The sequence below is a fragment of the Gossypium raimondii genome, chromosome 1 (genome assembly GCF_025698545.1).
Source record: "Gossypium raimondii isolate GPD5lz chromosome 1, ASM2569854v1, whole genome shotgun sequence".
NCBI classification, from domain to species: Eukaryota; Viridiplantae; Streptophyta; class Magnoliopsida; order Malvales; family Malvaceae; genus Gossypium; species Gossypium raimondii.
The window spans coordinates 8,973,005-8,988,314 of NC_068565.1; the positions used below are offsets into that span (position 1 = coordinate 8,973,005).

Here is a 15,310-nt window from a genome sequence, read left to right on the forward strand (position 1 = left end):
GATGACTAAATAACAACTTACCCTTTTATTTTTGTTGTTCCATGTGATGTCCCATGTTGAAAAGGTCCCCACTCCTCATTAGCGGGCCTCACCACTCACGTTACAAAATCAGACCAATCAAAATCAAGCGTCATGATCTGGTCATCACATCAAACCCTACCCTCCAAAAATAAATTAAAACGTTCTAATTATCGAATTTAAATGTCAATTTGTCCTCTCTTTTTTAACTTAAGAACAAATAATTTCATAACGTAGAATATGATAGTCAAGAGTATTTATCTAAGTTAAGTCACGTTAATCGCATTAATTAATTAGACTTTACCTTATTATTATAACTAAAAAAACAAATAATTTCAAAAAAAAAAAAAATCAAAACCCCCTCTCTTTCTTCACTGTCTCAGCTTTCTCTGTCCCTTGTGTCTTACTCCATCTCTCTTCATAAAACTTTCTTACATTGTATGCAAAATCCCATTCTTTTTTTTTTTATTCATAAAACAATTTAATTTCCTAGAAAATCCCATTCACAACTTCCCCTTTGTTTCAATCTTTGAAATCCCATTTCTTCAAAAACCCATCGTTTTCTTCTCATTGTTTTGAAATGAGTAATTCCCAGGCAGCCAAGTCAACAAAGCCTTCAAAGGCTTCAACTTTACCTCCTCCTTCAAACCCTCCAAAACCCTCTTCACTTTCTTCTCATCTTGCAATGGTGGAACAAAAGCAAAGGATTCTAACCTCACTTTCCAAGCTCTCTGACCGTGATACTTACCAGATTGCCGTTGAAGATCTTGAAACGATAATCCAATCTATTTCCCATGAATCCCTTCCTATGTTACTCAATTGCCTTTTTGATTCTTCCAACGATCCAAAACCAGCTGTGAAAAAAGAATCCTTAAGGTTACTGTCAGTGCTATGTAATTGCCACGGTGAATTGGCAGCTTCCCATTTGGCTAAAATCGTTGCCCACATTGTTAAAAGGCTGAAAGATGCTGATTCAGGTGTGAAAGATGCTTGTCGCGATTCGATTGGGGCCCTTTCAGGGCAGTATTTGAAAGGGGAGAATGGGGGGACTGTGGTGGGATTGTTTGTAAAGCCATTGTTCGAAGCAATGGGAGAACAGAATAAAGGGGTGCAATCTGGTGCGGCAACATGTATGGCTAAGATGGTGGAATGTGCTTCTGACCCTCCTTTGGCTGCTTTTCACAAGCTGTGTCCAAGGATCTGCAAGCTGTTGAATAACCAGAATTTTTTGGCTAAGGCTTCCCTTTTGCCAGTAGTGGCGAGTTTGTCACAGGTTTGGCATGTAGTTGTTTTTGGCTTGATTTTGATTATGTACGTTGTTCTAGGATATTGATGGTTTATATTGTTTGTTTTGTTGATGTTCAAGGGCAGCTTAAATGAAAGTCTTGTAGTTTCTTAATTTGTATTTATGTGCTTGCTTACCTGGCTGATAATGTGCACCTTGTTATGTTTTAATAGAGCAAATTAGGTAGCTAGATGGGAAATACATTTTAGTATGTTTGAAGAATTTCACAAAAGAAGAACAAACTTTAGTTCTGTGAAAATTATGATTGCCTTGTTGCAGGTGGGAGTGATTGCCCCGCAGAGCTTGGAACCTTTACTGCAAAGCATCCATGAATGCCTTGGGAGCACAGACTGGGCAACTCGGAAGGCAGCTGCTGATGCTTTAAGTGCCTTGGCACTACATTCAAGCAACTTGATTGCAGATAGAGCATCTTCAACGATAACATTACTGGAGGATTGCCGATTTGATAGGGTAGTTTTCTAGAGCCATTTTTCTTTCATATAATGTTTTTATGCCTGCACTCAGTGTCACATACAAATCTGTGGTTACCAAATTTTGATATTATGTAGACATCACTGGTCCAAGACCATCTACTTCTTTTCTTCTTTTCATGAATGGATCTGGTCTATTGAGATGGTGCAAGTTATGCGCTTTCTCTCAACCTAAATTTCCCTTTTGTGGAGATAGAATACGTTTTTAGGGAAGTAGATAATGTCAATTTGGGCTAGATGAATTCCTGCTTTCTGAAATGGTTTCAAAGGGACTTTCAGTTTGTACATTATGATTGAGGAAGGCAGGGGACTTGTCTGATTCATTACTAATCAATATACATCAAGCATTGTGGTCCTCTGAATGATGTTGTTCATCAGTGTTTATCCATCACTCCCATCTCTTCTAATGAAACATATACGGTGTTACTCAACACTGATTTATGGAAATTTTATTGTGTTGAATAATGCTTAATAATTGGTTAAACAGATAAAACCTGTGAGAGATGCCATGACAGAAGCATTGCAATTATGGAAGAAGATTGCAGGGAAAGGGGATGATGGAGCTGCAGATTACCAGAAAGCCTCATCTTGTGGTAAGTATGTTTGTTATGTGCTTCTAAGTTTTATCGCTTGTCCTTCAGATGTTTAATACTTCTTTTGGATAAACTTATTTCAATTAATGCTGTAGATGGTGACAATACTCAAACTACTGAATCATCACAAAAGAATGGCTTGAAAAACCCAAATGCTGGTGGTAAAAAAAATGACCCATCAGTGAAGGATTCATCTAATAATCTTTCCCCTACTTCTGATTCTGTTTCCAAAGGCAAAGGTGGAAGCATTCCTGAAAAAGCAGTTGTAATTTTAAAGAAGAAAGCACCTGCATTAACGGACAAAGAGTTAAATCCTGAATTCTTCCAGAAACTTGAATCGAGGGGTTCTGGTGATTTGCCAGTTGAAGTAATTGTTCCTCGCAGATACTGTAATTCTTCAAACATGAAGGGTGAGGAAGAATCAGAACTGCATGATCCAGATGCAAGAAGAAGATTGAATTGTCTACGAAACAGCCAGACAGATGACATTCATGCATCTTCCAACTGCAAAGACCATAACATGGAGAGAGGAGCTGCTGATGTGGGGGATAAATGGCCTGAAGAGAAGATAAATGGGAAATACCTAAGAACAAAGGCATTTGAGGCTGATGGCAGGATAGATGTAAATCAAAGAGAACAATCTGGAAATCATTTGGGTTGCTCAAAGGTGGATGGACAGTCTGAAGGGTCATTCATCAGCAATAAAGGAAATTGGCTGGCTATTCAGAGGCAGCTATTGCAGCTTGAGAGACAACAAGCGAATCTCATGAACATGTTGCAGGTATTTTCTGAACTCTGTATTTAGGATCCTAGTGAATGCTTTAATGATCAATAAGATTCGTTGTTATGTTGCAGGATTTTATGGGTGGTTCTCATCATAGCAGGGTAACTTTAGAAAACAGAGTTAGGGGTCTTGAGAGAATTGTTGAAGACATGGCTAGGGATTTATCAATATCTTCAGGCAGAAGCGGTAATTTTATGCCGGGGTTTGAGGGATCGTCTAACAGACCTTTAGGGAAATATAATGGCTTCTCTGATTATAGTTCTAAGTTCAATGGACAAATCCCATACGGAGAGAGGTTTGCGCAATCTGACGGAACTGCTCCGGGCGGCCGTGGAAGGGGACCTTCTTGGAGATCTGAAATTTCTGACGATTGGGATTTCCCTGCATTCGGTGCTTCTAGGAATGGGCAAATTGCATCAAGAAGAGATCCAGCTAGCAGCGGCCTGGATGGTAGATCACCCAAATCAGAACACGAGAGTGATCAGGTTGGTGGCAGGAGGGCTTGGGATAAAGGTCCCGGTCCTGTGAGGCTTGATGAAGGGCCTTCTGCTAGAAGTGTCTGGCAAGCATCAAAGGATGAAGCTACCTTGGAAGCAATTCGTGTAGCTGGTGAGGATAGTGGAGCATCGCGAACAGGATGTGCTCCTGAATTGATTGCTGAAGCTGTTGGAGATGATAATGTTGGACCGGAGCGAGATCCTATATGGACTTCTTGGAGCAATGCAATGCACGCCCTTCAAGTAGGTGATATGGATTCTGCTTATGCTGAGGTTCTGTCTACAGGGGATGATCTCTTGCTTATAAAACTAATGGATAGATCGGGCCCTGTGGTTGACCAACTATCCAATGAGTTAGCAAATGAGGCTTTGCATGCTATTCTGCAATTTCTTCTGGAGCAGGATTTGTTTGATATTTGTCTATCCTGGATTCAACAGGTATAGGTTTTTAATCCTTGATCATTTTAGTTAAAGCTGATTTAGTTAGACATTTTCTTTCTCAAAGTTTCAAATTACTCATTTTTCTCCTACAACTTTTTCAGCTGGTAGAAGTTGTGTTAGAAAATGGACCTGATGCACTGGGTATTTCTATGGAGTTGAAGAAAGAGCTTTTGTTGAATTTGCATGAGGCAGCTTCCACATTGGATCCACCTGAGGATTGGGAAGGTGTGGCACCTGACCAACTTCTATTGCAGTTAGCATCAACCTGGGGAATTGAGCTGCAACAGTTTGATAAGTAATCTCTGCTGGTTTTGAAATCTTGTGTTGTGCTTGCAAACTTCTTGATGAGGATTCTGGTTCAATGCATTTATTTTACATGAATGGCAGATTAACAAAGCCTGCCTTGATTCAGAGGGACAAGAGTACTGTAAAAAGGATAAAATGTTTGGAAGATGAAACTATATCAAAGCACACCTGAAAGGTGTTTACAATCTAATGGTATAGCATGTTGTGGTTGAGACGATGGCTTAATGAGGTCTGTTTGAATCTTCTTGAATAGAGCTTGAAATTGTTATCAACTGTTAACATCGCTTGCAAAATATATCCAGACAAAAACATTTTCCATGGCTTTAGGTCATAGTTTACACAGAAATATGTTCCATGCCGCTGAAATCTGTCTTTTTACTTTAGTGAGCTTAATTTTTAGGTAGGTACCAAACAGACTTAAGCCAGTTAGTTCTTAGTTGATTTTTCCTATATGTTCTCTAATCAACCAGACTCATATTTGGCGTCTTACAGAGACAGGATGTTCTAATGGCTTTTATTTTTGAACCTTGCCGATGCTTCTGACATTTTACGTTTTTATCAACACTCAGGCTATAAATAATACAGGTATAAAACTATAGAACAGCATGAATTACATAAAAGGAAACAAAATCAAGCATACCTTCATTTCTCAAAAGGAAGGAAAAAGAATCATAGTACTATCAGTATTTTACAAGGAACTAACTAACGACAACAATAATTTCTGTACATATGGTGCTGCAGTGCAACTAAAGCCCCAAAGCATGCCCCAAATCCACAAAAAAACCCCAAAGGCTACATCACTGAACAGAAGATGAAATGCCTAAGGAACAGCCTTAGGTATGAAATTACCGCAGCACCAAAGAAAAGGACAACTCGAGCTCTGACATCCCTCTTTAGAGGAAAAAGCAGCATCTTGGAATAAAGTTCTTGAAACCAAAATTTACATGTTCGGAGCTCGAACCACTGTCTATTTGGCAGCATACCAGTTTTGAGCACACTTGGCGTCAACAGCTAGTTCAACTTTAAGAGTGTTCTTTCCTCCAAAGGGCTTTGACATGCAGTCAACAACAATTGCTTTTGCAATCTCAGCCGACTCACTTGGTCCTTCCAAGATTACTTCATCATGAACCTGTTTTCTGAAGGATGTTATTTCTAAAGAATTTGCAGGACAATGACTATAGATACACATCAATATGGTAACCTAAGAAATGTGATTGTGAAGACTGTACATAATAGTATAAAACTTGTGAAATAATTATATTGGTTCAAGACAACATGCGCATATTTATCAATAGTACTCATCAACTAAAGCACGAGTAACATCAGTAATGGAATGCAAAGACTAGTGAAATCATAAGAGTATTGGCTTAAGAGTTCCAGAAAGAAGAATCAGGCAATATAGTCAAAATTTTGTTTCTTAAAGAATTAAAGTTTGTATAGCCTTTAGACCACTACAAATAGAAAATTGAGTTAGAGCAAATAGATGAAAATATAAAAGGCATAACCTGTAAAAGAAGCCTCCAGCCAAGCTCCTTTAGACGTTCATTCTTTGATATTTGTAACATAGCACACATTGCAACATCAGCGGCACTCCCCTGTAACACCTCAACTAGATGAGAGAGAGAGTGAGTGAGAAAGAGAGTTTTAGTTGAGTGCGTGAGAAAGAAGTGAACCTGCACTGGAGTATTGATAGCAGCCCGTTCAATATGACCTTTCTGAGCACGTGTACAATGAGCAAATGATGGGAAGCGGCGAGCCCTTCCAAGCAATGTTTTAACACAGCCGAATTTCTGAGCTTCAAATTTACGCCGTTTCTGCCATTCAAGCACTTCTTGTCTTTCTTTGTACCATAGATCAACAGTGTTCCTTGCTTCTTCTACAGAAACCTGAGAGGTGAAACAATAATGAACTTGGTGGCTTAATGGATTTTAAGTTTTAACTGTTATTTTAGGTTTCAAGCATACCTTCCAATCCTTAGCAAGCCCCACAGGAGTTTTTCCATATGCAATGGAAAAGTTAAGCATTTTAGCTTTTCTTCTTTCAGAAGCAAAGGCATCCTGAAAAGAAACACAATTTTCAACCCGGTTGGATTCAACAATCAAAATCAATCCAGATTACAATAACAGTTGGGTAATAATATCCCAAGATATGCAAAGCCACTCCAAATCAATGTCCATTTTACATTTATAAATACACTATGTTGAGCAAACCAATGACAATGACTTCAAAACAAAACATCAAATCTTTAACAACTTTCAAATTGCAAAAGCAGTTTAGGTCATACTTGAATCACAGTCATTGATATAGCAAGATATCTAAGACAAGTTTCCAGAATAAACATATGTTAAGATGTTTGGACAATTACTAGCCAAATCCTTGTCATCAGATCTTCACCATTTTCTGTACATCATTTAGGTGAATGAAATTATTTGAGCTGATTTCTCTACCCACCATTAGGTGAATGCTCACAACCAAAAATGATTTTTTACTTCACCTTTAAAAGTGGAACTGGCGGTTTCTCTTCACCAGGTTGAGGATGCCACTCAAGAAGAACTTGCCCCTCTTCAACAGCTTCATGGATATGAGAGTACATGTTCATTGCAGTCCTTGAATGGAAATCTCCACCAGCTTTGAAGGCATCCAACATACTTTTACAGTCAGCCAGATGTGCAAGAATCCTAAGTTCCAGCTGTAATATGAATTTATATTCTAATCAATACAAGAAATTACATGAAAAAGTAAGAAAGCTCGATGAACTTACCTGCCCATAATCTGCAACAACAAGAGAATTTCCAGGGGCAGCCACAAAGGCCTGACGTATCTTATATCGATCCTTCTCTAGAGCAGGTTGATTCTGAATTTAAAAAACCACAAAAAGGATGTTAATACTATAAAGTTTCCATCCCAATCCAGCAGACAAGAGACGGATGACCAGAGGAGCAACAAAAACTGTTTTTTTGTTTTCTTAATGCCCTACTCTGACAACTTTGTGGAGGAAGCAACCATGTCTACATGGCAGAAAACTAACTAAACTGTGATATGAATATTTATACTACTGAAGAAAACATGGTCCACCATGTTTCACCTCAAGAAAATTGTCTTTGCTACCTGACTGACGTAGTGGTTATAGGCATGTATCAAACCTTGAGGTTCTAATAATTCAAATGCTAGCTAATATAATGGCAGAGAACAAAACAAAAGAAAAATGAACCTGCAAATTTGGTCTCCTTGCAGATAAGCGCCCAGTTTCTGTATTGATATTCAATGAACAATGGACACGCCCACCCTTTCCTGATACATTACTCCCCTGAAGTAAAAAGAGATCATTCTCAGTATAATCCATTCCAGGAATTTTAAGGTACAAAACTAGTAAAGTGAAATGAAATAATAGTTGAAGTTAAGGAAAAAATTATAAAAATGCCTTGATGATTTTCATGACTATTCAGACAGAGAGAGGAGTTGCTCTTGAAAGACACAAGCTCTTAAACAAACTTCTGTTTTTTCTTTTTAACCAGATAAGTATTTGCAATAATGTACTCCAGGTATATGACAACTTAGCATATAATTTAAGCAACTGCCATCGCAATTCCATACATAATTTTACCGATTTGTTAGCACCTAGCAGCATCAACTACCCACATGATCAAATACCAAACCAGCATTTCGATAGCTTCCTCTGTTAACGATAAACTATAATTGACAGGAGAACATATGATGCAATCATGTTGCCACGCTCCTAGTAGTATTACCACACAATAGTGGATACATGCACAGCTCTCATTATTTGGTAGAAATTTTGACCAAGAAGCACTAGCATAAGTCCTCAATTAAAAATATATATAAAAGATACTAGAGATGGAAAGTAAGCCAGGCATATTAGAAAACTGTAAAAGCTGATTAACATGTATGACCAATCAAACAAGGCATCAAAATCACCTGCAAGGGTAGAATGAAATTGGATATAAGGGAGTCGATAGAGCAAACTTCACATAATGATGCAATAGCATGGCATGCCTCCCTCCCCTTTTCCTCATCCTCAAAAGCTGCAAAAGCAGTTCCATATGCAGATTTATCAACTGCAGTCATTGTTTCAGGATAATCATCAATATCACCATCACCGGTGTCCTCTGTGAAATCATATTCAGCGGAAACCTTCCCAGCTAAGCTCTTCAAAGCAACACCACTAACGGATGGCCAACCAGTGGCAGTGTAAATCTCAGCAGGGAGCTTAACACCAATGCTACATAGCTTAATATTGCGAAACTTAGTGGGAGCCTTTTTGCCTTCTTCAATCACTTTATCAACATTTGGAATTTTGAAAGTTTTCTCATCAGGGAGGCTCACATTTGGATCCTTGCTGTAATAAGAAACAATCACGTTAATGGTTGGGAAGTTTCAAATTTTCAACACACTCTCTATCTCCATCTCTATCCACACCCTGAAAGTTCTCTAATCATGAAGGCTCAAATTTGGATCCACAGCACACAAACACACACACATGCACATCTTTTGGATAATGAAAAATTATATTTGATTGGTTGATGGTATGAAAAATTCCACAGATTACAGGAAATGAATGTTCACAAGCAACATCAAGTTCTGAATTTCTTGCACTGCCTCCATAAAACCAACAACAACAGTTAGCAAGGACTTAACAGCAAGAAATTTGAATATAGGCATGTAATTAGGATATTAACAATATTTCTGATTTAGGAAACGACAAAATGCATCTTGCTCACTTATATTCAATATACTGCCCAAATTTCAATGCAATGTGCAGATTAATATTGATGTTCTTGTACCAAATTAGTACCTGTTAAGTATGCCACCATAAAGAAGCTGGCGGAGCTGAGTATCACTACCCACATTCATGTACTTGGCATCATCACAATATCTAGATGCCCAAATGCGAAACCTATTAGCAGCAATCTCTTGCTCTACTTTAGCAACCTTCTCTAGCTGAGCAAGATACATCCGATCAACCAACATTCCCTCACGTTCCATTTTTACAAGAATCTCACCAAATGGCCGCCAATACTCTTCATAGAAGTGATACATGGACTTTCCAGGAATTGTTTTACCATCAAACACCCAAGACATGCTTGATAGTTTGTTTTTCAAGCTCTCGTAAAGCCTCAGTGTGCTTATAGAATCTAAGGCAGAATAACAAATCCATAATTTGCGTTCTTCCCGCTGTAACTCCTCAACAGGGGCAATGGTGATCATTTTTCCCTCAGATCCATCTTTTTTCACCTTTTTCTTGCCAAAAATGGTTTTCATTGATGTTTTACCTATCAGTTCCTTTTCTTCTTTACACCACGTGCTCCTTTGCATAACATTTCTATCACCCGTAAGTGCTTCAAGAGAATAACCACCCAATGTACGTCTTGATGAGTCCCACAACCGTGCCATATGCATTGTATCAGCATGAAATCCAGAAACCTCAAGCCCATAGTTATTGATAACATGACTGTCAAAACTATAATTGTGCCACACCTGTACATCAACATCAAATTTGTTTCAGGACTAGGTATGATCTAGTGCTCCAATGGGGTAAGCAGTAGCTAGCACATAAAAAAGGAGAAGCATATCAGCAGAAACGTGAGAAAAGACAAAGTGTACTTCACCTTTTTGATGGATTGATCTTCAAAAAATGGAACAAATTCCTTCAGAAGATCCCTGCCACCACCGTCTAGAATATCGACCCAGATACAGGACTTCCCATTTCCAAAATCTGCATCTGCTCCCGAATAAATACTGAAACATGTTATCTCACCATGATCAACAGGTGTCTCTTGCTTCACATCAATATTAGATACCTGCAAATACACTACATCAGCAAATAGACAATAACTCATTCACATCTAGACTGGATAGTGCTTGAAGCAAATATTATCTACAACAAGATGGTAAAAGAGATATGTACTAGCAGAACTAATACCTCAGTATCACATGCATGAACAAGATGCCTGAATTTGGTTGTAAGCATCAGAACAACTTCCTTCGCGACGGAGATATTATCTACAACAAGAACCTGGTCATAAATCTTAGCAAGCTGCTTGTGAATATCATTTCGATAAACTGGGAGATTTTCTTCACTGCTAGCCACCCCATTTTCATTGGCTTGGTCCCTTCTGGTTACTTTAGGATCCATATGTCCTCTGTCTTGGATGTCATCTGAAACTGCCCCCTGTGACGAGCCATTTAACTGCTTGGAACCATTTACCCTATCGGAAGTTACACTTTTGGCTCTAGAAATTTGTTTACTGCTAGTTGGGGTTTGCGGAGAATGATCCTCAAATAGAAAATCACCATCTTCACTGGTTCCAAGGTCTTCGTGGTCATCAAAGACCAGCCCTGGCAATGATCCATTACCAGAAACTTCGGTCCTATTCAGCTGCTTAAAACCATTTATTTCATCAGTAGCTACGGTGTTTTCAATGGATAGTTGACTATTACTGGTTGGTAGGGGTGGGCAATGACTCTCGAAAAGAGTAACACTTCTCCCATTATTTCCGGAAACTGATTCTTCTTTGTTAGTTGTCTTAAATAGGGAGCCAGTAAGCTTCAGATTCAAGTATTGTTGGTCGTCGGAAGAAAAATTACGGCCTTTAAAGCTCTCCTTTGCCATCTCCTTATTTTTCTTCACCCTATAAGCTTCTTTTTCCCATGAGTGTGCAGCATTGGGTATGCCAGTAATTTTCGGAGTAAAAGTAAAATCATTCACTCGAAATGATGTTACTTCAGACTTTCCAAAACTAGCGGAGTTTTCATTCGTTTTATGGTCAACCCGTACTCCTTTGTACTTGTTATCAGCCAGATAACAATCTGGTTCAGGGTGGACCATTCTGGCATATTCAGAAGGAGCTACCTTAAGTCTCATATCTTTGGGATGATGGCAATGCCGGGAACTACTTGACATGGTTGCACTGAGAAAAGCACAGTGAACACTCTGCATTGTGCACATTTCTCGCCTGTAATGTAAAGAAAAGGCAAAAATTAACAGAAGCACCTATTAATTTGGATAAAGCACTTATTCTAGCATGTCATCTACCAAAAAGAACAAAAGAGTAAAGAAGGACAAAGGACTCTAGACTTCATGCAAATCGCAATTAGCACTCCAATCAGAGTATCACAACAACAACAAAAATATCATTGGCCCCACTTTATTTGCCATTTCCCTAAAGAAACTCACATTCTAAAAACTCAAGATACTACAGTACCATCCCAATAGCTTATGTACATCTTATGTCACATTTTACCACCATCCTACACTACTAACCCCAAAACCTTCTAGGAATATGCAACAGCAGCACATAATCTAAAAAAACCCAAATAAAGAGAGGGGGGAACAAAAAAAAGGCAGAAAACAAACACCTACACACCGAAAATAAACAAAAGCGATAAAAATGGCACCTTATCCAGTATACAATACCAAAACCCTCTTAAAACAGGCAACAGCAGCTAATGAAATGAAAACCAATTAAACAATATATACGTTCTTTTATAGGATAAAGGAGCATCAAATTGACCAATAAACTAGCTAACCCCTCCCCCGGCGCCCAAATAACACAGAGGAAAAGAAAAAGTTAAAGAGTGAAACCTTTGTAAGGCTCTAGAAGAAGCCAAAAAGAAGTGCCTGGAACGAGACCGAAAAAACCAAGAAGAAGAAGGGCAAAACGGTCTACCGAAAGGGGTAGCAGCAGTTTGGGAAGTAGAAGAAACAATCCCCATAGTAGCCATGATATCTGCAAGTCTAGCTAGCTTGCTGCTAGTGTTGTTTACTATACAAGGAGCCGTTTTGCTTGGTTTTTGTTGGGGGTCTTGCAGTGGCAAAGATGGAAAATTTTGGGGTATTGAAGGGTCAAGATTTTGGAGATTTTTGGAGGGTTTTTACAAGTTGGACCGTGACTGTGAGGGTTGCAGAGTTGAGGCCATGAAGAGAGAGAGAAAAAAAGAAGGAAGAGGGAACAAAAACAAAGGGAGATATGGACGAAAAACGCCTAAAACCCTTTCCTTTCCTTTCTTTTCTTTTACGAGGGTAAATAAAACCCTCCACAGTCTTGAGACTCCAAACTAAGCTGCAACACGATAAATTGTACCTTAGAAGTGCTTATAGCTGGTATTTCGGCTAATATCTTCTTTTGGTATAATTTTGACTTTATCCTTCTATTTTATGAAACTTAAGAAGTTAGCCTCTCTCTTCTAATTTGTCTTAATTTAGTTCTCGTACTTTACAAAAACTGAGAAATTAGTCTAGGTATGATAAATACATGAACTCGATTTGTTGCTTTTACTAATTTGTTACATATAAACCATTGAATTATTGAACTTTTACTAATTCCTCTTTATATAAATTGTGAAACTATTAATTTTCTTTTGAGTGGTTTACCGGCAAGGTCTTGATCGTGTTATTTAATTGGATTAGCTTTTAAATTTCTTGAATGTAGGATAACTAAATTGTGACAAATCAAAATAGAGTAATTAACTTTTCAAATTTCATGAAGGATGAAATTCATAATGAAACCATCTTTTTTATTTATTTTCTTGAATTAAGGAATCAACTACGAAGAGAATTGCATATATGCCATTGTTCTTTGAATGAGACTTCTTTTAAGAATAAATGGAAGAAATAAACTTTATTATTTGTTTAAAATCTTTCAATATTTAAAAGTCACGTCGGGTTTTTATTAAAATTGAAGTTAAGTTGGGTTGGATCCTTATACAAGAGTAAACTATTTCCAATATTGTTTTCTCCATTTACAATACTCAAACTTGAAATTTTATTTGAAGGACATCAAATTCATTACCATTCGATCCAATAGAGATTGGTTTTAAATACAATATTTGTTAAAACAAGTTAATAGGTTAGTTAGAAGCTAATATACTACAAGTCTATATATATGCAACATGTATTAGTCCGAAAATAATGAAATGTGGTGTATTTTTCTCTTAGTATTTTTATAATAATTCATTATTGTTCATTTTCAACATGGTACCAAAGCCTACCAAGATTCTGATATAATTTTCTTCTAGTTGTTCTTCATTGTATACAATTTCTTGTTAGAGAAGAAATCAGTTTGTAGTTTCTTGTGGAGAAAGAAAATCGTTTGATTTTTTTTTCAATTTTTTTCTCTGTTTGTAGTTTGTAATTCTTGGTTGATTGAGTCTTGGAGATTTACAATGGTGAATGTAAAAGAGCGGTTGCAGACAAATTCCACAAGTGCAGAAGTTTTATATTACAATCATCTATTGTATATTCATCCCTCCGACATACCAGGTACTCTTTTGGTTTCACATAAGTTAACAAGGATAGAATACTATAGTATTTGGATTAGATCTATGCGTATTGTTTTACTTGCCAAAAATAAATTAGGTTTTGTTGATGGTACTTGTGACAAAGGTCTTTATAGTACAACACTGAATCATTAATAGGAAAGATGCAATGATATTGTTCTTTCTTAGATCTTAAATATTGTTTGTAAAGAGTTATCTACTAGTACAGTTTTTGCTTCTTCTGCATCTTTGGTCTGGAAACATCTTAAAGAAAGATATGATAAAGTCTTCACAAGGAAATAACTTTTCATGTACAAGGATTAAGTTCTATCTTAGCATATTTCACTAAACTTAGTTTATTATGGGATGAATATAATGTTTTGGTACCATATTCTTATTGTGCTTGTGAGAATTCAAAGAAGAATGTTCAACGTATCAATTTTGCTTATGCAACCTTTGCTTACTATTTATCAAGCATACTTAATGCTTGTCCAAGAAGAAGCACAATATCAAATCACACCTAGTTCTGTTAATATGGAACTCAATCATGTATTCTACAACGTCTCAAGTGGCCAAAAGAAAATTTTCAATAGAACATGTTATCATTGCAAGATAAAAGGGCATAAGAGAGAAAATTGCTACAGGCTTTTGGCATATAATCCTAACTTTAAATTCAGAAAGAAAATAATCATATTAGGAAAATAATGCAATTGTATCAAATGATTCAAGTGCTAATGATGCATCCCAACATTCTTTAGAGCATTTAACTTAACACTTAGCTCATTTTTTTACACATGATCCGTATTAGCATATTTTGGACCTTCTTAATAAATGTCCTTTTGTTACTACAAAAACAAACATAGCAAGTATGGTTCATGAAACTCATAATGAATAAAACTTGGAATGGATTATTGACACTAAAGCTACTGACCATATGGTATTTAGTTTAAATTGTTTGGAAACTCCTATTAGTTGTCGTTCTAATCCTTCTTTTGTCAAAATGCCAACTAGAAAAAAGAACATATATCGCTCATATAGGTATATATACTCTTTTTGATGAAAAACAAATGACAAATGTGTTTTATGTTCCTCATTTTTGCTTTAATTTAATTTCTATTTCAAAACTAACAAAGGACATGAATTGTTTTGTATCTTTTTATCCTGACTTTTGTATTTTGCAGTATCTCTATAGTAGCAAGATGAAAGGGATTGGTAAAGAAAGAGGACTTTATACTTTGACACATCAAACTTGTTACAATCCGATTCTATTTCTACTTTGTGATGGGACAAGTTCTTTGAATGACATGACTACAATTTGGCATGGAAGGCTAAGGCTTAGTTTGGATGGACGGTGTGTTTACCTCTGGTGAGGTTAAAAATAGCGGCGGCGGTGAGATTAGTTACTATAACGGTGAGATTAGATACTATAGCGGTGAGATTAGAAACAACGGTGGAGTGTGTGTTTAGATTCAAACGCAGCTGTAGCGGTGATGTGAGAATAAAAAATGACTATTAAGGACATCAGATTAGAATTGATATATAAGATAATTTTTAAATTATTTTACTTTTATAAAATTATTAAAATATGTGAATTTATAAATTCATTTAATAAAATATTA

At 36.9% G+C, this 15,310-nt stretch overlaps 2 protein-coding genes across 4 annotated transcripts; one reads left to right on the plus strand and one right to left on the minus strand.

The window, feature by feature from the left end:
* Positions 1-393: 393 nt before the first annotated feature.
* On the plus strand, positions 394-5,548 carry LOC105780522 (microtubule-associated protein TORTIFOLIA1). Of its 3 annotated transcripts, XR_008196130.1 has the most exons (7): positions 394-1,291; positions 1,583-1,774; positions 2,282-2,387; positions 2,483-3,168; positions 3,243-4,106; positions 4,211-4,644; positions 4,908-5,548. XR_008196130.1 is itself a non-coding variant. In XM_012604909.2 (6 exons), the coding sequence occupies exons 1-6, from the start codon at positions 599-601 to the stop codon at positions 4,406-4,408; spliced, it is 2,739 nt and encodes a 912-aa protein (XP_012460363.1). In that variant the 5' UTR covers positions 394-598; the 3' UTR covers positions 4,409-4,694. The 3 variants fall into 3 exon arrangements, 2 of the variants coding, with proteins under 2 accessions (XP_012460363.1, XP_052487268.1); XM_012604909.2 differs by lacking the exon at positions 4,908-5,548 and having other exon boundaries at positions 4,211-4,694; XM_052631308.1 differs by lacking the exon at positions 4,908-5,548 and having other exon boundaries at positions 2,621-3,168; positions 4,211-4,694.
* LOC105780514 (DNA polymerase I A, chloroplastic/mitochondrial) lies at positions 5,026-12,502 on the minus strand. The gene is made up of 12 exons (XM_012604899.2): positions 12,019-12,502; positions 10,357-11,389; positions 10,043-10,234; positions 9,229-9,911; positions 8,352-8,772; positions 7,627-7,722; positions 7,177-7,269; positions 6,910-7,104; positions 6,380-6,472; positions 6,089-6,301; positions 5,921-6,010; positions 5,026-5,544 (listed from the first exon to the last, which is right to left on the minus strand). The coding sequence occupies exons 1-12, from the start codon at positions 12,156-12,158 to the stop codon at positions 5,383-5,385; spliced, it is 3,411 nt and encodes a 1,136-aa protein (XP_012460353.1). The 5' UTR covers positions 12,159-12,502; the 3' UTR covers positions 5,026-5,382.
* Between the last annotated feature and the right edge of the window lie 2,808 nt (positions 12,503-15,310).